The following is a 22,868-nucleotide window of genomic DNA, read 5'->3' as shown; positions in this document are numbered from 1 at the left end:
TGATCACATAGCTATCGATATCCGATCAACGTGATTTTTTACAAACATATAGTACTCGGCGAGTTTTACACATTGAACGGTTCAGATTATCAAAACGGGACCCATAGTGGGCCTCCACGGGTCCAACAGTACGGTCCAGTCCGATTAAGGACTGGACAGAAGCCATTCCCTTTTTAAAAAATGTTCCATAGCTTGAATTTGTATGATAAGAATGGTTTGAATATATTAAAATGATGTCATTTTATTTCAAAATGAGATCATTTTGAGACATTCGAATTATTCGGATTATAAATTTTAGATTACCAAACATTATTATTACTTTTAGGTCTATTTGGAAAAGTAATTTTATTTATTTATTGCAAAAAATTTATAAAAAAAAAATAAAATGGTGATCTAATCTAAATAAGCCAATAACTTGACTTTTTTTCATCTTTTCAAAAGATTAGACTTGGTGGTGTGAATAAAAAAATTCTGAATACTTTTATTGACACTGCAGCAAAAAAAAAAAAAAATATATATATATATATATAAAATAATAAATAATATAAATATTAATAATTATAATTAATTTTTACTACCTCTATTGCATGTGTAGTTGTCCCCAAAAAATTATGTACTAGGCCAAATTTACATATATTTAGACCCGTTTTGGGAACCTTACCAAAACGCAGCGTTCTCAGCCCAAAATCAAAACGCCATGGACATTGAAAAAAGCTGAACCACCATTTGGGAAGAGCTGGAAACGCAACTTTTTGTTTACCAATCTACCCTCATATCTCATAAATTGGGGCCTAGGGCAAAACGAAGCAACATTTGCCTCCTTCAGCTGCTTCATTCTGCGAACTCCTCCTTGAAGCAGCGCCGTGTAACTCCCTCGAACAATCGACCTTGCCGTCCCCCGCCAAAGCTGCCGCCGGATTCATCGTCCACGTCGTTGCCTTCGCCGGATCTGCACCATCAAGTACACCGAAAACCGTCTTCCATTTACTATCGCAAGTAGTGACGGACCCAAAACCATGGATGAACGAGTTCTTCATCTTGTCGACCAACCGATTGCTGATTAGATCTGAAACACCAAGGTGTTCTGTACTTAGAACACCTGTAGATTAGATCAATGACACTTTTAAAAACTAAGAATTCGATTTATTTCCCATTAACTGAAGTGTAGTATATATTTATAAAAAATATATGTAATATAGTGAGAGATATCATGGAGACAGCGAACGAATCCGCTAGAATCTGCTTCCATTGTTTGGATAATTTGGTACAATTTTTTTTTTTTTTTTTTGTTCTGAAATATTTCAATTTGATTATATGAAACTCATTTGATAACTCTTTCAGCACATGGTTCTAATCTTTAGGACGACTTGGTGAATTTTTTTTCTCTGGTTTATGACTCCTGTGTATAGAAAAATCTGTTGTTCTTGTTGTTCTCTCGGAAACGTTTTATCGAACACCTGATATGCAAGTGGAAATGTTAAGCTACTGACCAGAATGGCACAATAAACAGTTTGTAGCATTCTTCAAATCGTTTTAACATGTTATCATTAGTTTTTTTTTCTAATTGAGCAACCCATTGTTGTCAATGTAATAATTATTTATCCATCACACCAAAAACTATACCATTGCAATGAAAATCTAACACAAATTTCATTCAAAGATAAAAATAATTTCGGAATATCAAAGCGCGAAAATATACTTTAAAACATAAAAGATTAGGTCCCAAAATTTATTCTACATATCAATAAAACATAAAAGATGAGGTCCCAAATGAATCATTTACAAGTAAAAATGAACAATTCATTCCATCCTTCAAATTGCTTCTGTAGTGAGTCTGGTCTGTCTTATTCCAAAGCCAAGAAGCCTGTAGAAATAGTTATTAAGCTTTTCATTGTTCAAAGTTGCTTCTCTAGCGAGTTCGGTCCCTCTTGTTCCAAAGTCAACAACTTCAAAAATATTTATTAAATTCCCCAATGAGTAGAAGCATTTACAAGAAAATGGATGAACAATTAAATCATCCATTGATGCAAAAAAAATAAAATAAATAAGCAAGCCATAAACCTAAGAGATTCAATTAAGGTTTTATATGAATTTCATCTACTTATTGGGTTCATATCAAATTGAAGTCATGAATGCCACCAGTTCACTAAATAATACATGGACCATAATTAAAAGAAATATGATTGTTTGTCTTGTATAGAAAAGATCACCACAATTATCTGTTGCTCTGATAGGTTTATTTCAATAAATAATAAATTCAATCACAACTGTTGTTAGTAAATTCACTTATTTCAACCAGTTATTAGAACCATTTTGCTATCAAATAATATTTTACGCTTTTTTTTACTCTTACTAATGAAGGTTATAAGATCAAAGGATTATCTTAGTGGACTATCAGGTGTGATGTTCAGGTCTTACCACTACAGTCAACAGTATAAATGTCACTTATTTAGTATTAACAGTCAGTTCAATTCACAAGAAATCTATAAGAAAGATATTTACACTACTAAAACTAACGATAACTAAGCAAGTATAATCATCATTTTTTTTGTTTTATTGTTGTTTAAACAGAGGTATGTACAAGTCCATCTTAAATAAATAATTAAACAAAATGTTTGAGACTCGTAAACTACCCTTAATAATAAATAATAATATCAAATACATATATACTTAACAGTGTTCATCTAACAAAAAATAACTAACATTTGCCAATTAAAAACAATATATATAGATATTATCTCTTCTCTTTCCCCATGACAGGAGAGTTATAGTGTCATAAATATATTGAGTCAAACCGAGTAGTAGATAGAGAATACAAACAAATCCCTTTTCCATTAGTTCATTACCTAACCATTGTGTCTTTCTTCTGTCAATGATCTTGTAGAGGTTCCATGATCTATCACAGTGCATTCATAAACAAATACAAATTGGTAAATTCAAAGTGAAGGTTGTTCACGTATTAACCTAAATTCAAAATGAACTTGTTTCAGTTACTGTCTTTCATTCCACACAGTAGATTATATTAGTTCAATTTATAACATGAACAAAAAAAACAAATGAGTCTACAGATAGCATCCTCCACGTCAAGTGCCACTTTGTCATGGCCACCAAGGATGTGTGATTGTGGGTTTGGACACTGTGTCGTAAAGATATCACGATCCGCCAAAAACCCTGGTCGTTCGTTCTACGTTTGCCCTAGAACTACGGTGCGTTTGTGTTGCCACTCTCTTATGCACTTTGTCACAAAACTTGGAAATTGTTTGTGGTTGTGTCGTATAGTATGCATGCTAACTATCTATTGCAATTTTGTCCAACAGAGATGTGTGTCGTGGGTTGGTTGGTGTGACGAGTTTCGCTGCACCAGCTTGCATATTGACCAGCCGCATAATGATATCGATCAGGGGTTACAAGTGGACGTTGCATGCATAGATCAGAGCCTACGTATGCTTAGGACCGTCGTCGGTTTTTTGTGCGTCGTTGTTTTGGTGTTGCTGTTTCGGATGTGATGTATTGACATGGATATGAACTGCGTAGTTTCTTTCTGTATCACATATGTATGTTGCTGTCAGTTAGATGTTTTGGTCCTGTTATATAAGATTTCCCCAACGTGTAGTACAAACGGACTTTGTCTTTCGGAAAGTGTTGTACTGATTTGTGCTTATTACTGCAGTAATCGTGTTTATAGTTTTATTTCACTTTTTGGCCATGCACATAATATGTACTGTACTTCATTTCTTTCTGATTTTGCATTGTAAATGTTACAAGCAGGATAGCACTACTCATGGCAACAAACCGAACATCACCCCGTGCCCCTTCAAAGTATCGACGTAACGCTGTCACAGCAACCTAACCCCAGCCAATCCACAAATGCCAATTCGACAACGACAATACAAAGCTGTTTCTTCAACTTGTCATTGCTGAAATGGAAAGTGGTAATCGACAACCGTGCGGATTGTTCATGGCAGGGTCTAAGAACGTAGCAAACACATTTCTAAAGAAAATCGGCCTACTACATTCAGCCAAACAAATGAAAAACAAGTTCGACAACTTGAAGAAAGATTGGGTTGCCTGGAAGAAGTTGGAGAATGCCAGCCACGGCTTGACAGGGCTTGGGTACGACCACGAGACAGGCTTGATCACTGCACCTGACCATTGGTGGGTGAAAATGCAAGCGGTATGTTTTCACTAAACTTTTTTGGTACGAGTTACATAAATTGTTTTCTAATTATATTTCAAGTTGTAGTAAAACATATGTGTTTTCTTCTTCACAGATGAACAACCGATGTGCTGAATTCAGGAGTAAGCCTCTAGAGCATGTGGATCTCATGGAGCGGGTGTACTCTGGCGCAACAGCGACTGGAAAACATGCATGGACTCCAACGGAAGTGCAAGACGATATTGCTGCTGCGACCAATGCCATGGATGTGGATAGCAGGATGGGACCTCTCAGTGCAGGCACACCACCACAGCCGGGCCATGACATTATCGGGGAGAACGTGGTTAATAGTAGCCTATTTGAGGATGCTCCCCCCCAGTCAACCGTGGACGGATCAGCCAATCCAAAACGGCGCAAGCGGGCAACGCCTGGTACTGTTGCTAGCAGCATGGACAATCTCGTGGAAGTAGTGAGCAAACAAAGCAGAGAGCTGAAAATCACACAATATGTTGTCACGGGTAAAGGTGACAACATAGTGGGGGACTGTCTTGCACGGCTTATGAGCACGCCTGGATTGGAGACAGGCGGTAAGTTGTTCTCATTCGCATGCGACATAATGGATTCACCCAATAATCGGGACATCATCATGGCCCTCCCCCAGAATTGCATTGTCAACTAGTTGACAGAGAAGTGTGCCTGCACGCCAGCCAATGTTGGCAGGGATCGTGAAAGGGAGACACGGCTGTTCGGAAGTGGTGGTGCTGTTGACTTGGACTAGGCCTTTGTGGTTGGATTGTCATGTTACTATTTGCTTATCATGAGATTGTAGTATATTATGTGTGTTTGTATGGTGTTTGTTTTTTTTTTTTTTTGGGGATGGTGAAGTCTCGAGACAGTTTGCATTTCTTTTATTTTTGTGTAGACATGTATGTATGCTTCTGCAAGACTTTGCAGACTTATTTCAGTTTGTTGTGCTTCTATTTTATTATGATTTTTACCTTCTTTCTAATCATTATGACTGCAAATTTAGGTTTTCTTTAAAATTTTAACAAGTTTTAAAATATGTTTAAATTTAATTTATTTATCTTTCGATACAAAATAATCGTATACGTCCAAACCGGCCTACTACAATCCTAAAGTTAGATGCTTCTATGCAAGCATGCAATAAATTATTTGTACAAACCTACTGACCAGTAGCATTGACATGGAAGGTGTGGAGTAGTAGGCTTTGGACAATCACATGCCCACAGTAGCCTACGTTGATTTGCTCATTGCTTATGCAAACAGAGTGTTATATATCATGGAGTTGTGCAACTGATTTTATCAATATCAAGTTACAACTGGTAGTTCTTCTTTTATTTATAGTGTAACGTCTATGGATGCACAAGAGGGTACTAGCTCAGGAGTCGTACGCAATGGCCAAATAAATGCTTGGATACGAGAGACGATCGGTGAAATGGAGTCAATGACATCAATGATTTGGATGGAAATTGCGTGCGTTGCCAACGAGTACGCGTATGTTGACAGGACTCCGTTTCACACATCCGCATTGACTGGTAGCATGTGGATGCAGGAGATGCTTGGAGGAAGGAATGAAGCATTTCAGCAAAATTTTCGGATGTCATAGGAGGTGTTCTTGATGTTGTGCAAGACATTAGTTGAGGATTGTGGCCTTCCAGTACCACAGCATCCCCATGGTATAGACGTAGTTGAGAGTGTCGGCATGTTCATATTTGTGTTACGAGGCTTCACGAGTTGGGACATAGAAGACTATTTTCAACACTCGGGGGAAACAGTCTGGCGTCATGTAATGCGAGTTCTTAAAGCGACGAAGTTGTTCACGAGGGCACATTGCCGACCGACAAGGTCACAACACAGTAGACATCCGTACTTGGAGTCCCGACGAAAATATTTCCCATTCAAAGTGAGGGTATTTATTTTTGGCCAATTTCATTATGAGTAGTACCCACTTTCGGAAAATAAGGCAAACTTATTTTGGGTAGTACCATTAAAACATATTTATGATCATGTGTGAAATTTCAGGACTGTATTGGCGTGCTTGACGGTACATATGTCGAGGCACATCTCGCGCTTCAGGAGGCACCGCGATATTTTGGCCGTAAAGGACGGCACACGCAAAACATACTCGCAGCGTGTGATTTCGATTTGTGTTTTACTTTTATCTCTTGCGGATGGGAGGGAAGAATGCATGATAGTACAGTTTTTAACGAAGTAACACAGGACCCAGCCAAACAATTCCCCATGCCAGAGGATGGTAGGATGAACGACACATTTTTTTTTTTTTTGTATTAGTTGTGTGCATTTGGTATTTATAATCGACCACCGTACTAATGCAAAATTATCGACATGCAAACAGGAAAATATTACCTTGTCGACGCGGGGTACAAGAACCAAAAGGGATTTTTGGCGCCATATAAGGGATGCCGGTAACCACCAGGAAGTGTTTCGCGCAACAGGACGGCCAAAAAATGCGAACGAAATTTTCAACACGGTGCACTCCTCCTTACGGAGTGCAATTGAACGTACATTCGGCGTATGGAAAGCGCGATGGGGATTCCTACATAACATGCCGCGATATGATTTCGGGAAAGTGCAGGTGCCATTGGTTGGGGCTTCAATGGCGATACATAATTTTATACACCGCAACTCGAGCGACGATGAAGCATTCAACAAGGTTGCAAATGCAGAGAATTTTATATTCAACGACATGCCAAATGTTGACGGTCTTGGTGACGATGATGATGGTGAACCAGAGGGCGACGATGACGTACATATGAACGAAGTGAGGAAATCAATACGGAATGAATTAGTGCGACATCGGCGTGAACTTGGATTGTAAATCCTGTTCGGTCTGTATGAGGTGATGGCAAATGAAATGAATGTGTAAACAAGTAGAAAGTGTCCAAAAAAATGTATGGTTTTGTTGGTAAGTTGCAGGTTGTGAAGGGCATTTACCAAAACTATGTAATGTGGAAATTAATTAATGTAAGAGCGCAATTTGTTGGGAAAAATGAAGCAAATAAATCCCCCATTCAGTAATAATAATAAAAATAATTAACAAAACTGTCATGATAATTTGAAAAAAGTTGCTACTGGTATTTTGGTCTTTTGCAATAATTGTTTGGATAATTTGGTAATTGTTTGTATTTGAAAAATAATACATTTACTAATAAACTTGTAATAATAATAAAAAAATCGTAAAAAAGAGAATAACAAATTTGTAATAATTAAAAGTATTTGGAAAAATTTGGAAATTGTAGAATATATAAAAAATAATACATTTAGTAATAAACTTGTAATAATTACAAAAAAATCTGAGGGAAAAAGAGAATAATAAATTTGTAATAATTTTAATTATTTGGTAAAATTTGGAAATTGTAGAATATATAAAAAAAGAATACATTTAGTAATAAACTTGTAATAATAAAAAAAATCATAAAAAACAGAATAATAAATTAGTAATAATTAAAAGCATTTGGTAAAATTTGGAAATTGTAGAATATATATATATAAAAAAATACATGTAGTAATAAACTGGTCCATCTTAAAAAAAAAATCGTAAAAAAGAGAATAATAAATTTGTAATAATTTTAATTATTTGGTAAAATTTGGAAATTGTAGAATATATAAAAAAAAGAATACATTTAGTAATAAACTTGTAATAATAAAAAAAACAAAATCGTAAAAAACAGAATAATAAATTTGTAATAATTAAAAGTATTTGGTAAAATTTGGAAATTGTAGAATATATAAAAAAAAGAATACATTTAGTAATAAACTTGTAATAATAAAAAAAACAAAATCGTAAAAAACAGAATAATAAATTTGTAATAATTAAAAGTATTTGGTCAAATTTGGAAATTGTAGAATATATAAAAAATAATACATTTAGTAATAAACTTGTAATAATTAAAAAAATCACAAAAAAGAGAATAGTAAATTTGTAATAATTTTAATAATTTGGTAAAATTTGGAAATTGTAGAATATATAAAAATAAACTTGTAATAATATTCACAAAAAATTCGTAACCAAAAAAAAAAAATTTGTAATAAGTAAAAGTATTAACTGAAATTTGGAAATTGTAGAATATAAAAAAAAAAGGAGTAAAATTTGTTGCAAATTCCTGGTGGCAGTTACGTTGGAACCACTGTTGTAATAACCCGACCCTCATATCTGTTTTTAGTATATTTTCGATCTGTTATTCTGTGTATTTACTTGCTTTCTGTGAAAAGTGATTTATATCTGTGGCATTTTTATTAGTGTATTTGGAACCTCCCTATTTTATTTTGGGGTATTGATTGTGGTGGTAATATGATGGTGAGGTAAGATTGGACCAAAAACTTTAATTCGACCAAATCGCCCATGATCAGCTGTTACTCTTTTGCCCTTTTCTTTTTCCACATTTAGAATTTGGATGTGAGGTTAGAACCATTGGAAAGCTTATTTTCGGGGCTACAATTTGGACACAAGAATGACCTTAAACGGAGTCCGGATGAGAGAGTTACGCCTGTTTGAAGTTTTCATATCTATGCTGGAAGCAGGACTGCACGTGCGGGAAATGCGGCGCACATGCGGCGATGTGCGGGGCAGCAGCTCAAAAACGTGATTTTTGAGTCATTTCTTAGATTTTCTTTTCCTCTCTTCTTCTTCCCTCTTCCATGTCCGAAACCCTAGCTCCCAAAACCTTGATTTCCTCCACTTTTCTCAACAAATCAACCATGGATCTTGGATCAAGGATGGAGAATAAGGGGAGATCACCAATTTCTACCGAATGGAATTTCAAAATTTTTGAGGTATGTTGGGATTCTATTATGGGGTTTAGAGTATGGTTTATGGGTTATGGACCTAGGGTGCCTAATAAATGGGAAGATTTGAAATAAAAAGTAATGGGTTAAGAAGATTTAAAATTTTATTTGAAATTTGTAGATTTCTTAGAAACCCTAGGTTGATTTTTGATGATAATCCATGATTTGGCCCAAATTGATAGTTGAATCATGAAAGTGGTAGGTTGAATTAGATGTGTTCAAATTTAATTGGAATTTGGTTATATTTGAAAATTATGTTTAAACTTTGCGATTGAGCTTTGTTAAATGCATTGTGAATTATGTTTTAATAAAGGGGAAATTTGGGGGAAAAGATTTATTGATAATGTGGATGATATAAATTCGATTATGGAATGTTGAAATGGAATTTAAGAATTCCTTTTGAGATATGTTGAATTGTGATGATTATGTGGGATGGTATTGACTATGTTGATATTAATTTTTGTGACCTAAAATGTGAAGTTTTCAAGAATGGGTTTAATCTCAAATCATTTTACTAAATATTTGTGGGCTTGCTTAATTATTAAATCAAGAGAATGATTTAATAGGATTTCTTATGGGGAAGGGGAAATGTTTGGTTTTTAGTGGAAACACTAGAAATTTAAGGAGTTTTGGGGAACATGGAAATGTTCATAAAAATCCTTTCTTTCTTTGAATAGAAGAGGAATGGGTATAAATTCCATAATGTATGTTGTAAGACTAGTAATCTTTTATAATATATATTGAGTTGGAGAAGTAGGTTTGAAACTTCATGCTGCAAAATATTGTTTGCTCTGTTTTACGTGCTTAACCCTCTAGTATTTCTGGAATTTGTGTTTGATGCCCTTAATGTATAAGTTGTTTACATGTGTAGGGCATAACCTAAGAAGGGCAAGCACTCCGTTATAGCACTGTGAGTAGTAGTACCATTATCTGCTTCATATATATAGCTAATGATTGTCATTAACACCTTGTTTATACACGATATGTAATTACGTTATGTTTTGATGTGTGTATATAAAGAAAGGAGGAAAAATGAAGTGTTTTCATTCTTTAAGATTATGGGCCTTTGGCCATACGATGGAAGTAACTACGTTATGAAACAAAGTGCTACACGGGACTAAGTGCTACATTGTGAGTCACCGCTAGAACCCGTGTGAGACACCTCTTGAGTTCATACAAGAATTTACAAGGGCATTCTTAATGCCAATTTACAAGGGCTTAACGCCAATTTACAAGGGCATTCTTAATGCCAATTTGCAAGGGCTTTATGCCACCTTCCAAGGGCTTTATGCCAATGTTTAAAGGCTTTATGCCACCCTCCAAGGGCTTTATGCCACCTTCCAAGGGCTGTATGCCAATGTTTAAGGGCTTTATGCCACATTTCAAGGGCTTTATGTCACCCTCCAAGGGCTTTATGCCAATGTTTAAGGGCTTATGCCACACCATTCAAGGGCTTTAAGCCAACCATTATGTTCAAGCTGATTGGTTTCAAGAAAGGGCCTATAAAGTGAAACAGACTCAGACAAATCATGTGGACTTCTTAAGTATATGTTTTAAAGTTTGATAAGCATATGTTTTAAAGATTGATAAGTATATCTTTTAAAGTTTGGTAAGCATATGTTTAAAGATTGATAGGTATATGTTCTGAAGCTTAGTAAGTATGTGTTTTGAAGCTTAGTACGTATATGTTTTGAAGCTTGGTAAGTATCTAAGGGCCTTGCGCCACTATGTTAGTGGGCTTCGTGCCACCATGATTAAGGGTTTGTGCCACATTATACAAGGATATTAATCCAAACCATTATATTCAAGCCAATATGTTTCATGATAAGATCTAAGTCTATAATGAATAAGAACAGATTCAGACTCGCATTGTGAATGCTGCATTAGTATACGAAAGTATATGTTTGAAGCTTTGAATACCAGGTTGGAACTTTACTTGGCATTGTAGAATTTCAGAAATTGCATGGTCCGCTCGAGCGGAGACCCATTTTCAGGAACATTTGAAAAGTTGCATTTAGTTCGTATGTCTATCCTCACTTATTTCCAAAGCATATTAGACACAATTTATGGTTCAATAAATATTGAGATGTTACGAATCCATGTTTATTTCTATTATACAATGTTTCAAGTTAAGTAGTATTTTATTTATGTATTACTATTCACTGAGCTTCGCTCACCCTCCGTATGTCTGTTCCTGTAGGTAACCAACCAGGACGTTCGTCCCCTTTTGTCAACCTTTACGAGTCCAGGCTCTAAGCGAGATCACTCAGTTTTGTGAAGCTTTGTTAAGACATTGTCTTGTTTTTTTTATTACTCATTTAAGGTTAAATGTACATGACTTCAATGTTTTTGCATATGCCCAATTTTAGGGCTGGGGCTGTATATGTATATCTATATGACTGATGCTCACAGTATAATTTTGGCCTGTGACTGGTTATTGTAATGTATATGATGCATGTGATCCTGGCATATTAGAGGTAGCTCAATGGAGTTTGTTATTATGTTAAATTTTAGTGCTTCCGCCAAGGCCCCATATATTATGTATAGCAGGTTAAGTGTCCGTTTCTGTATGGGTCATGCCCGAACTTTTAGGGGCGAGTTTGAGGCGTGACAACTGTTCACGTACAAATGGGCATTATCGTAATTTCCAGCAAAAGGTAAGGGTATTTTCGTCATTTTTGTAGTGATTTGACACTTTTAAAAAATATTAAACCAAAAATCTAAAAAGTCAGCTTTTTACCAACTTTCCAAAATAACCCTTAGTTTGTCTCACGTTTACATATTAATATATGAGAATTTGATTATTTGAGTGGTTCTTAGGACCAAAACCTATTGTAGATCTCATTTAGGTTTCATTTGGAGAATGGGTTGGTTTTTTGGTTTTTTATTTTTTTGGCTATTTTAGCCCGGGGCTAAAAAGTCTGGTTTGAGAAGAACTTTTGACTTTTTTAACTTTTTTGTGAAAGAAAAAATGTAATGATTATGGATTAAATGTGATGTTTTGTCTTATTGGATTAAAAAATCTATTTTATTTTTTGTGACTATTTTAGTCAAAAAAACTCAAAAGTTGGCTTCCCAAACGAAGCCCATAATTTGAATTGTGATATTTATTGATAAAAATTGTGGAACTCATACTTTTTGTTAAAATTTTAAAAAATAACTTGAGACGTATAAATATTATTTAAAATCATAAAATATTAGTGTCAATGGTTCATTCCAAGAAAACAGTACATACAAAAAATGCGTATATCATAAAGTTCGTTTGGAAAGTTGGTTGATTTTTTGGGTTTTTGACTTTTTAAATTTTTTATCCTGGGGCTAAAAAGCCTCGTTTGAGAAGGATTTTTGGCCTTTTTTGGCTTTTTTAGATTTTTTGTGAGAGAAAAAATGTAATGATTATGGATTGGATGTGATGTTTTGTTTTATTGGGCTAAAAAATCTTTTTTTTTTTTGTGTTTATTTTAGCCAAAAAAACTTGGCTTTTTTCTTTCCAAACGGAGCCTAGTGTCAGAAAAGTTAATTATAAATTAATAAAAAAATTTAAATTTAAATTATTAATATTTATAATATTTTTCACCTTTTGTAATCACAGTGATTTTTTCTACTAACATCATCAAGTTATTTTCCCAATGTAAATGATGAATAAATGAAGATGAGCCATCCATCGTAAATAAATTTGAATTGTTGATAATATTGGCTTAGTTTAGGACAAATTACACGTCCTTACTGTGAGCTTTCTAACAATTACATGGATTTTTCTTTTAATTTCAATAATTACACTGTTATTTTTTATTTTTGAAACTATTATAAGATTTTTCCACTATTAATTTAACAGAATTTGTTGATGTCATACCAAAAATGATAATTACTTTATCTATTCAAATCAGAAATTTCACTTACTTGCCATAAGATTTTGCATATATATTATCAAAAATCATACATATTTTGCCATTATTTAATAAAATTCTTAAATTTCATGCAATATTCAATAAAATCTTTAAATTGTTAAGACATTATTAAATTATTTAATGCCAAAAAAATTATTGATAAAATACTTAAAAATAAATAATCTCTCTAAAATTAATGTTAGATAACATTTTAATAATTTAATAAAAGATTTATTTCACGTCACATATAACTTAAAATTTATTATTTTACGTAATACATTTATTATTTGATTTGTTTTTTAAAGTTAAAATAAATAGATTTCTTTTTTTTTCTCAACAATTTAAATTACTTATTTATTGATATATAAAAAAATTATTATTTTTATATTTTTTGAATCATGTATTATTATCAAATTTTAATTTTTATCTTTGAGTCATTAAACTTTTAGTCGATGCATATTTAAAAAAAATACAGGTTAATATTTCTTAAATGATTAAAAAATTTTAAAAATTAAAAATAAAAGTAAAAAAAAAATCATCTCACAATAAATTAAAATTAGTTAATAGAGAATGAAAGATTAAGAAATCATTTGTGAATAATGAATAATTCAAATAATTTATCACTTCTTACACCTAAAATTAAAATTAATCTTTACTTGAATGCAGAGATTATTTGAGAATAATAAAATACTCAATTAATTTGTTATGTATGATACTTAAAATCTATTTCTCTATCTTTATTTATTTCATTTAAACTATTTTTATTAAATTAAATCTTAAAATTAATTTCTCAACTTCATCAATGGTTAAATTTTTTACTTTATTTTTTAATTTCTCACTTTTATTTTGTTCTATTATAATTTATAGCGAAGTGTTATTGTTTAAATTATCTAATTTTACTTCTTCCGTATATCTAATACTCATATAATTTTATTAATAAGACTGAGAAATCAGACTTCAATACTAATTTAAACACACAACGAAATAAAACATTTTTCTAAAGGAAAAAATATAAATGTAATTTAATTTACCCTATTAAATATATATGAAATTATTATTTATTTTTCATAATTTTTCTAAAGGAAAAAATATAAATGTAATTTAATTTACTCTAAGGCAGAAACTGCCTTTTAACCTTAAAAAAATAAAAGAGTGATATGTAAATAAAAGCACCCATTTACAGTTGTGCTATACACATCAATTAATATATCAATATATATTATGATATTACCATTTAAAACTACGGACCTAGCCCATTATACAAATTATAAAAATCTATCATCCATTAATATACTAATTGATATAATAATTAATGTGTATAACTTTATTCTAAAAATAATTGAAATGAAAAATACATAACCACATAAATTACATAACCACATAAATTATTTTTTAATGGAAAATCAGAACAAGGGAATTAAGCAAAAGATGTTTCGAAGTTTCAGGGTACAATTAATTGACAGATCACTACAATAAAACTAACTATTCACGGCATCATATTTACGACATGCATTAAATGCATGTCGTAGTTAGTACATTCTACGGCATTTTTTTTTTTACAAGCCGTTAATGTTTTGTCAATAACAGCATACATACCATGTAAGTTGTTGATTCATATATTTATAGCATGCAAAAGCATGCCGTAAAAAACGTATGTTTTTACGACTTACAAAAATATGTCGTAAAATATTTGCACTTAAGACGACATACATTTCATGTTATAAAATATTATAACTTTACACGGCATGCATTAACATGTCGTGAAAACTTTTGTAAAAAAAAAAAAAAAAAATTCAATCCGGAGTTTTTTTATGGCATGCAAAAGCATGCCGTAAAAAATGTATATTTTCACGGCATACAAAAATATGTCATAAAATATTTGTACTTAAGACGACATACATTTCATGTCGTAAAATATTATAACTTTACACGGCAAGCATTAGCATGTCGTGAAAACTTTTATTAAAGAAAATTTCAATTCGATTTTTTTTTTTCGATTTAAAAAAACTAACAATTTCCAACCACGCTTCTCACTTTAAATTTTCCTAATTGAGGAAAATGTAAAAAATAATTTATACATTATTTTATAATTTAGTGTCTCTTTTAAGGGATAATTGCGCCCAGTGGGATTTTGGGAAAAAAATTATATATTCATGAAAAAGTTTATAATTTTCATAATTAATATTTATATGGCTTCTCACTAATTTGTAATTTTTTTTTTAAATTACCTTGATTTGATATTTTCCCTTCTTTTGATAATTTATTTATTTTTTAATTTTTAGATGTGTCTAATCTAAATACAACTAAAAAGTAAAATATTTGTAAAAAAAATATAATAAAATATAATATATATGAAATGTATTAAATTTTATATTTTTTTGAATTCAATGATTTTTTAAAAAGTTAAAAATATTTTCGGTTAAATATATGCTAATTATTTGAATTTAAAAAGTAAAAAAAAAAATTATTTAAAATATTTAAAAACTTACAATAAGTAAAGCAAAAAAAAAAAAAAAAACACTCAAAAACATTATTTTAGCCTCGTTCACCACTCTCCCAGACGACTCTCATTCTATTTGTATATATTTTTGCCCCAAACCCTCTCTGTCTCTCTCTCTCTCTCTATGTGCGAGCTGCCGAGCTCTCTTCGAGCATTGCCTTGATCGATCGCGCGATTTCGCATGGCCTCACAATGTATGTCATTCACTTTCTTTCCCAATCGATCAATTTTTCTCTGTTTCTCGATCATTTTTTCCCAAAAGCTTCGAATTCATCATTTCATTTGAAGTTAGGGTTTGGTGAGAGCCATGGAAATGTAGACTACGAAGCCAAATGCATTCTCAATCAATTGATCTCAAACTCTAACTGGCCTCTATACGCTCTTCTGTATCGAACGATTCAGTGAGTTTGAAACTCGTCATACTTCGTATTTTTTCTTGTGTATGTGTTTACTGGATCAATTGAAGTTTGTATTGATAATTCAGTTTTTTTGAAGGTCTGGCAAATCACTAGACAAGTCGATTTCAACGCTTCAGATGGAGCTGGCTGCTACTCGAAGTTCTGAAGAGATGTGAAGATCTGATGAGTTCACTCACATCTCTGAATTGAATCATGAGGGCTTGCCAAGGAAGAAGGCTTTCATAGATATTGGAATTAATACCGCTTTTAGTAGTAGGAAGAGGCGCGATTCGGTCAGACAAACTTGGATGCCTCAAGGTGATAATTTGATATTGTCCTTGTGTGTATGTCCTACTATATCTTAATTTCATGGCTTTCCCTGACTAGCTTTTTGGGTTTGATTAGGAGAGAGACTTCTTCAATTGGAACAAGAGAAGGGAATTAACGTCCGGTTCGTGATCGGCCATAGGTAAATCTCTTGTCTGCATTTTCTCACAAGTTGGTTAGTTTAGTGTTATTTGAAAACAATAGGAATTCTTCGGGCAATATGATCTCATTATTAATTTTTTGAAGTTGGATCCAATGCTTTTCCTTGATATGGATTTGTCAAAAGTCAGCTCCTCTTTGTGTAACAATAGACATTGTTAAGCAAATAACTGTATCATTATCACATGAATTGCCTTTAAAAATTAAAACAAAATATTGTTATTCAAATAGAGTGTCTGACCATAACTCAAATATTTTCAGGTGACAAACTCAAGAGTAGCTGAACATAGGTGAGCTGCTGATTAACTTTAAATTTTAGCTGAATTTTCTTCAGACTAAATATGACTTATTACAAACTAGCTTTGTGGTCACATTGTCCTGTATATTTAGCATTCGAGTCACTATAAGGAAGAATATGTTTCTCACCATTTTCAAACCATCATCCTGTGACAGAAGTTGATATTGTGGTATTTTCTTTTAAGTCACTATTTCTGTAATATTTTGTAATGCACTGAAAATTATAATAAGGATCATTCACTAAATGTTGCTTTTATGTTGTTTTTGTAGTTTGCTTCTTATCATACTCTTGGTTTTGAATCTTCTCTCTCTCTCTCTCTCTCTCTCTCTCTCTCTCTCTCTCTCTCTCTCTCTCTTCTAATCCTTTTTGTATGAAGTTATTGAGAAACCCAAATACGTGCACCATATGGAAATTGATATAAATGAGTTCTATAAGAACTAGGATCATGATTCTTACTGGCCAACCCCTGGATAGAATAATGAGAAAAGTAAACAGCTCATAGCCTTAAGAAGATGCGTGGGACAAAAGTTGATCAGGTTACTGATATTGCTGGATCTAATACTTCTTTCAAAGAAATGCATAGTGCATTTATTTGTGCTTGTGCTTCTTTGTTAGCATAAAATTATAATCTGGTGATAACATTTTCCATTCTTATCCCTGATTAAATTAGGTTGCACAAATAGAATCTGTAGACGTCCCCGAACGCCCTGGGAGAGAAATCCCGTTTTGTTCATATGGGCTCACTACAGTTCGGGACTCAAATGTCATGGTCCTGTATCTAATCTCGCAGAGTGCAATGCAAGACCGATGAATCATCAAAGAGTCCAAATCTGGCAAATCATTTTGGAGAATAGATTTTTAGAAAGAAGTGCCAAACATGGACTGCTTTGCCAGATACAGAGTCGCCACCTAAATATTTTATTTTGGGAGAATTTAGGAAACCCTGACTCGTGCCGAAGGCCACGTGTCCGTCATCACCAAAGTTGCCTCGGCTCAGGAACTTGGGTACGATTGGGGAAGGTCACTTCGTGAGCACCCCTGCTCGCCCGATCAAAGATCGGCCTCTGCTAACCATGATATCGAGTGTTGAAAACATTATGCATTCTTATTCCGGTTATTAGCCTAGATTTACTACGTGATGTGCACAGCATACAAGTATAGACTGGATCGCCAGAATTGGAACAAAACACCTCATGTTTGTTTTTGAAACGGTTTGCTACTCGCAAGTAGGCTAAAATGCAGATTTTGCCACCCTCGGGTGGGCTTAGAAAATATGATTTTGCCACTCTCAAGTGGGCTTAAAACTCGCATTCAATGAATTGTTCCAATTCAGATAATCCAACCTTCACCCACAGGCATTCAGGCAGTTATATCACATAAGCACATAGCCTCATGGTAAGCATGTTATCATGGCAGTCACTCACACACATGCAAGGATGCTAAAGCATAAACACTTACCGAGTACTCCAAGTCAAAACAGAAGCTCTGTTAGAAATCCACGCATGGTTCTAACTATGCTGAAATGCCTAATGCAACACATGCAGGAATGCAACTACAATAGGCTCGACTATGCTAAAGATGGCATATGAAATGCTACAACTAACAAGTATTCAACTCGGAATTGAAATACAATGCAGTTAGTATGATGCACCGAGCCCGGTGCATGCAATACAGATGAATGATGCAAACATGCAAGCATAAGTATGCTAATTGAAACATGCCCTAATGTAACCATCATAAGCTGGTAAATAAAAGGGAGAAAGACGTGGGGTTGGAAGACATACATCACACACACGCACACTTATTACAATTGTGCCCTCTCTTGGAGGGTCCGAATAAATAATACACAACCGAATGAATCTAGCTAATTAAATATTACGAAACCCTAATTAATTAACAAATTAACTAGGAAAGCGAATAAACTAGCATGCAAGCTATAAAATGGACTGCCTCAGCTCTTGTTCCGAATGATGAAAGATGCATGTATGCTCGCATCACCTTGTCGGGAAATCCCTTGCGATGCCTCGCCTCGCCTTTGTTTGCAACTGATTTCAAAAACTTGCACAAAGCTCCAAGAGACTGAAACTCCACTCTAGGAAGCTGTGGGAGGGTTGCCGACTAGCCCTTGGCTATAGAGACCACCCACCGACCACCTCTTATGGGAGAAACCCAAAAGGGTGGTCGGCCTGCCAGAAAGGCTGGTCGGCCAACCACTTTCTGCCCCTGGATTCTGGTTTTCTGCAACACAAAGCAAGAGAGAGGCATGGCAAGGTATTTTTAACAAATGTGTGCACAACCACTCTCCCCGTCATTGCATGAGCTCTAGGGAGTGTAGTCCTCGATCCTCGTGCCACCAATCACGCATCCCGATGCATGATGGCCGAGAAGTTGAATTGCACTACTTAGTATGGAATAAATGCAAGTATGAACTCATGAAGCCAACAATTCCATCATGGGCGATCAAGAATGTCGGGGACCGAAAATTGAGGCACGTTTCATCACTTGGAGTATGAAACGTCCCTCGTTTTTCGTGTTTGGACTAACTCCTACTCCAAACACAATGCAACAAATGAAGCATGCACAATACGACTAGCATGCAATCCAAAATGCAATGCAACCTAGTTATGCGGACATGTGAAGAATGACATGCAAATATGTAACTAGCATACACAATACTATGAAACAATCAAATGCATACTCAATGCTCATGATGCTCTATGGCATACGCAATGCACATGGACTATATGGCATGCACAATGCAACTAACAACCTAGCATACGCAATGCAAGGAATGACATGGCATACACAGTGCCAACAACAACATAACATGCACAACACATTGTAACATGGCATACACAATACAAGATGGACTTAAACCAATGCGAGTGGACCTCAGCCACACTCTAATCAGTGGCCATATGATGAAAATGAGACAACCGAAATACATGCAAACATGCACGGATGCAAAGGACCGATCCTAAGGCACAACATGCAACTCTAACAAAGCATGGCAAAGGATGAAATATGGCATAGAATGGCACATGATCCAGCTCTGAAATGGCATAAAAGATGATCCCGAAACATGCGAATATGTCACACAATGCATGATAGATTTCCGGGGTACCGAAACTAGTGAAGTGGGTTACACTAGAGGTACACAAAGCAATGCACCAATGGAAAAACCAACCCCAAATAGACCCTAGGCAGGTCTGAAACAGTGGGGAAATGGCCTAAAATGATGGCTCAGAATCCAAAGAAATGGAGCTCATTCAATGGTCAGTAAATGAGTCTACCGAGAAGATCATTGCAGAGTACATATGGATCGGTGGATCTGGTATGGACCTCAGAAGCAAAGCCAGGACCCTGAATGCACCAGTCTCTGATCCTTCAAAGTTACCACAATGGAACTACGATGGTTCCAGCACTGGCCAAGCCCCTGGCGAGGACAGTGAAGTGATTTTATATCCCCAGGCAATTTATAAGGACCCATTCAGGAGAGGCAACAACATTCTTGTAATGTGTGATGCTTACACGCCGGGTGGAGAGCCAATCCCAACAAATAAGAGGTTTGATGCTGCCAAGATATTCAGCCACCCTGCTGTTGTTGCTGAGGAACCTTGGCATGGTATCAGAGCAAGGTTAAGCACTTAGTATTTTTCGCTTCACCGGCGGGCGGCAACCTTGCCTTGGCCGCCCGCCGGACCTCAACCTAATCTGCTAGAATTTTCTACACATACCTTGAAATTTCTTCGAGTCCACCACCACTGCCTCTCCTCTCACTGTTGTCCTCCCATACACCGCCGTCTCGATTGTCTTCATCTACAATGTTGCAGTGAAGGATCTCAAGCGTGGTTTTGTTGCATCCAACTCAAAGGATGATCCAGCCAAGGAAGCTGCAAATTTCACCTCCCAGGTTATTATTATGAATCACCCGGGTCAGATTGGTAATGGGTATGCTCCAGTTCTTGACTGCCACACCTCCCACATTGCTGTCAAGTTTGCTGAGATTGATCGTCGATCTGGCAAGGAGATTGAGAAGGAGCCCAAGTTCTTCCGTGAACATGCTCTCCTTCCTTTTACTCTTAGAGTGAGGCAGATGATTTGCTGCTGTAACAAGATGGATGCTACCACTCCTAAGTACTCAAAAGCAAGGTATGATGAAATTGTGCAGGAAGTCTCTTCCTATCTGAAGAAGGTTGGTTACAACCCTGACAAAATTCCTTTTGTCCCCATCTCTGGTTTTGAGGGTGACAACATTATTGAGAGGTCCACCAACCTCGATATGATTACACAGCCCAAGAGGCCATCAGACAAGCCTCCTCTTCTCCACATTCTTGATAACACCAACAGCAACAGTTTGACGCATTTATTAGAGAAAAGGTCCAAAGGCAGCTCCTGTCAAAGCTGATGCTCAGCAGGCTGTACCACCTATTGAAGTGCCAGCACTATCCTTGCACATGGGGGGCACCCACTCATTTCTTTATTGTTTTCTTTTACTCACCCATGTGACCCACGATGCAACCTATACTTTTTCTTTTCTTTACACTCTTGTTCCCCACTTTCTTTATTATATATATATATATATATATATCTCTCTTTTTATTATATTATATTAAAAAAAAAAAATCTTCATCTCTCCTCCGTTTGATTTCCAACTCCATTATTTTTATTTTTATTTATTTTCTCCAAACCACTTTCCTTATTTCCTCCATCTTTCATTTTTTGATTTCAAATATATTTTTATTATTTTTTCTTTATTTTTCTTTCACATTCTTTTTAATCTTTTTCCAATTCCCTTCATACCATATAGCTTTGCACACCAAATCATATTTTATTCATCTCAGGGATCAACCCCGATCACAATTTTACACAAAAAAAAAAAAAAAAAAACCAACAAACAAACAAACCACCACAACACACCCGCACCCATAGTGGGATTTTTCTTCTCTACTCTGCTGCAGGTCTCTTCTTCTTGCTTTTCTCTTGGGTGTCCCTTACCGGCGCTGCCTCCATACTACCCACTCCACCGAGCACGTTCACTCCACCCTGCTCCTCCACTACAGCATATGGTGGACCTCCAAATCGGAACATCACGGTGGCCTTCCGCTTCAGCTCCTTATTTTCCGCCTTCAGCACACTTATCTCTGCTCGCGCATCCTTATACATGCGCTGGAGCAGAGCCAGTTGGCCGTTTAAATGCTGCACCTCATTTGTCCTACTCTGCAGCCGGTGCGACAAGTTTGTGACTGCCGTCATCGTCTCCACACAGGACTTCAAAGTATACTGATTGGCATCAATGTCAGTTTGCACTGCCATTTTTTGCTCCACAGACCGCATAGGAAAGTTCAACGGAGCAAACCCTGGGGCGCTTGGTTGAGGTTCACTGGCCCCCGCACTAGTTATCTCTCTTGTTGACTCGTTAAGGTCTGGAAAGAGAGTGAGCAGACCACGGGAAGACGAAGCCATTTGCTGGACAACAGAGTGTTACAGAGTGTCTCTCTCAGAAATCTCTCTCAGAAAACAGAGTGTTACCGAGTATCTCTCTCAGAAATCTCTCTCAGAAAACGAAGAGTTTTTTCAGAGTTTTTCTAGCAGGTTTTTGTCTCTGCTTCCAAGCCTCAGCCTCCGCTTCGGTTTATAAAGACCATGACAAAGAGGCCGACACGCGTTCTGTCGATCACGTGCATCGCCGCGTGTCTGACGCACCTTTTGATGGCACGCCTTTTGAAAACATGGGCACGCCTTTTGATGGCACGCCTTTTTATGGATTGGGCACGCCTTTTGATGGCATGCCTTTTGAAAGATTGGGCACACCTTTTGAGGGTGCGACTTTTTAAGGGTCCGACAAGACTCTGTAAACTGTCCCGACATTGATTCCGGTTAGCTCCTTTATGGGTCCGACAAGACTCTGTAAACTGTCCCGACATTAATTCCGGTTAGCTCCTTTATGGGTCCGACAAGACTCTGTAAACTGTCCCGACATTGATTCCAGTTAGTTTCTACAAGGGTCCAGCAAGACTCCGTAAACTGTCACCACAACTGTCACAACATTGTCTGCTACAACGGTCCGACATGACCCCATAAACTGTCTTCTACATCGGTCTGACACCGCCATCCAGTGTCCTCTATACCGTTACGACACCACCATACAGTGTCCTCTACATGGTTGACACCCCCATACAGTGTCCTCTACAACGTTATGACACCACCATCTAGTGTCTTCACCAATGGTCTGACACGACCATACAGTGTCTCTTATCCTCTTTTATTTTTATGTATTTTCTTGTTTTGTTACTCTCTCCAAACTCAAGTTGGT

At 35.5% G+C, this 22,868-nt stretch overlaps 2 protein-coding genes and 1 long non-coding RNA gene across 3 annotated transcripts; all 3 read left to right on the top strand.

Moving 5' to 3' along the window:
• Positions 1 to 3,922: 3,922 nt before the first annotated feature.
• Positions 3,923 to 4,835, top strand: LOC145797803 (L10-interacting MYB domain-containing protein-like). The gene is made up of 2 exons (XM_082885224.1): positions 3,923 to 4,174; positions 4,272 to 4,835. The coding sequence occupies exons 1-2, from the start codon at positions 3,923 to 3,925 to the stop codon at positions 4,833 to 4,835; spliced, it is 816 nt and encodes a 271-aa protein (XP_082741350.1).
• Positions 4,836 to 15,433: 10,598 nt separating this feature from the next.
• On the top strand, positions 15,434 to 16,874 carry LOC114311845 (uncharacterized). Its single transcript, XR_014337042.1, has 4 exons — positions 15,434 to 15,771; positions 15,866 to 16,086; positions 16,174 to 16,237; positions 16,516 to 16,874. It is a non-coding gene; the product is annotated as an uncharacterized LOC114311845 (long non-coding RNA).
• Positions 16,875 to 19,810: 2,936 nt separating this feature from the next.
• On the top strand, positions 19,811 to 21,142 carry LOC145797802 (uncharacterized). The gene is made up of 2 exons (XM_082885223.1): positions 19,811 to 20,185; positions 20,307 to 21,142. The coding sequence occupies exons 1-2, from the start codon at positions 19,811 to 19,813 to the stop codon at positions 20,958 to 20,960; spliced, it is 1,029 nt and encodes a 342-aa protein (XP_082741349.1). The 3' UTR covers positions 20,961 to 21,142.
• Positions 21,143 to 22,868: the final 1,726 nt, after the last annotated feature.

This window comes from Camellia sinensis, chromosome 8, assembly GCF_055761805.1.
Source record: "Camellia sinensis isolate YWXY chromosome 8, ASM5576180v1, whole genome shotgun sequence".
Taxonomy (NCBI): Eukaryota; Viridiplantae; Streptophyta; class Magnoliopsida; order Ericales; family Theaceae; genus Camellia; species Camellia sinensis.
The sequence above is the reverse complement of the archived record's forward strand: the minus strand, read 5'-3'. Positions and strand labels throughout refer to the sequence as shown.

Coding starts and splice junctions, on each gene's coding strand:
- LOC145797802 (XM_082885223.1), top strand. CDS start 19,811: ATGGAGCTCATTCAATGGTCAGTAAATGAGTCTACCGAGAAGATCATT. Junction 20,186..20,306: donor AACCTTGGCATGGTATCAGA/GCAAGGTTAAGC, acceptor AATTTCTTCGAG/TCCACCACCACTGCCTCTCC.
- LOC145797803 (XM_082885224.1), top strand. CDS start 3,923: ATGGAAAGTGGTAATCGACAACCGTGCGGATTGTTCATGGCAGGGTCT. Junction 4,175..4,271: donor GGTGGGTGAAAATGCAAGCG/GTATGTTTTCAC, acceptor TCTTCTTCACAG/ATGAACAACCGATGTGCTGA.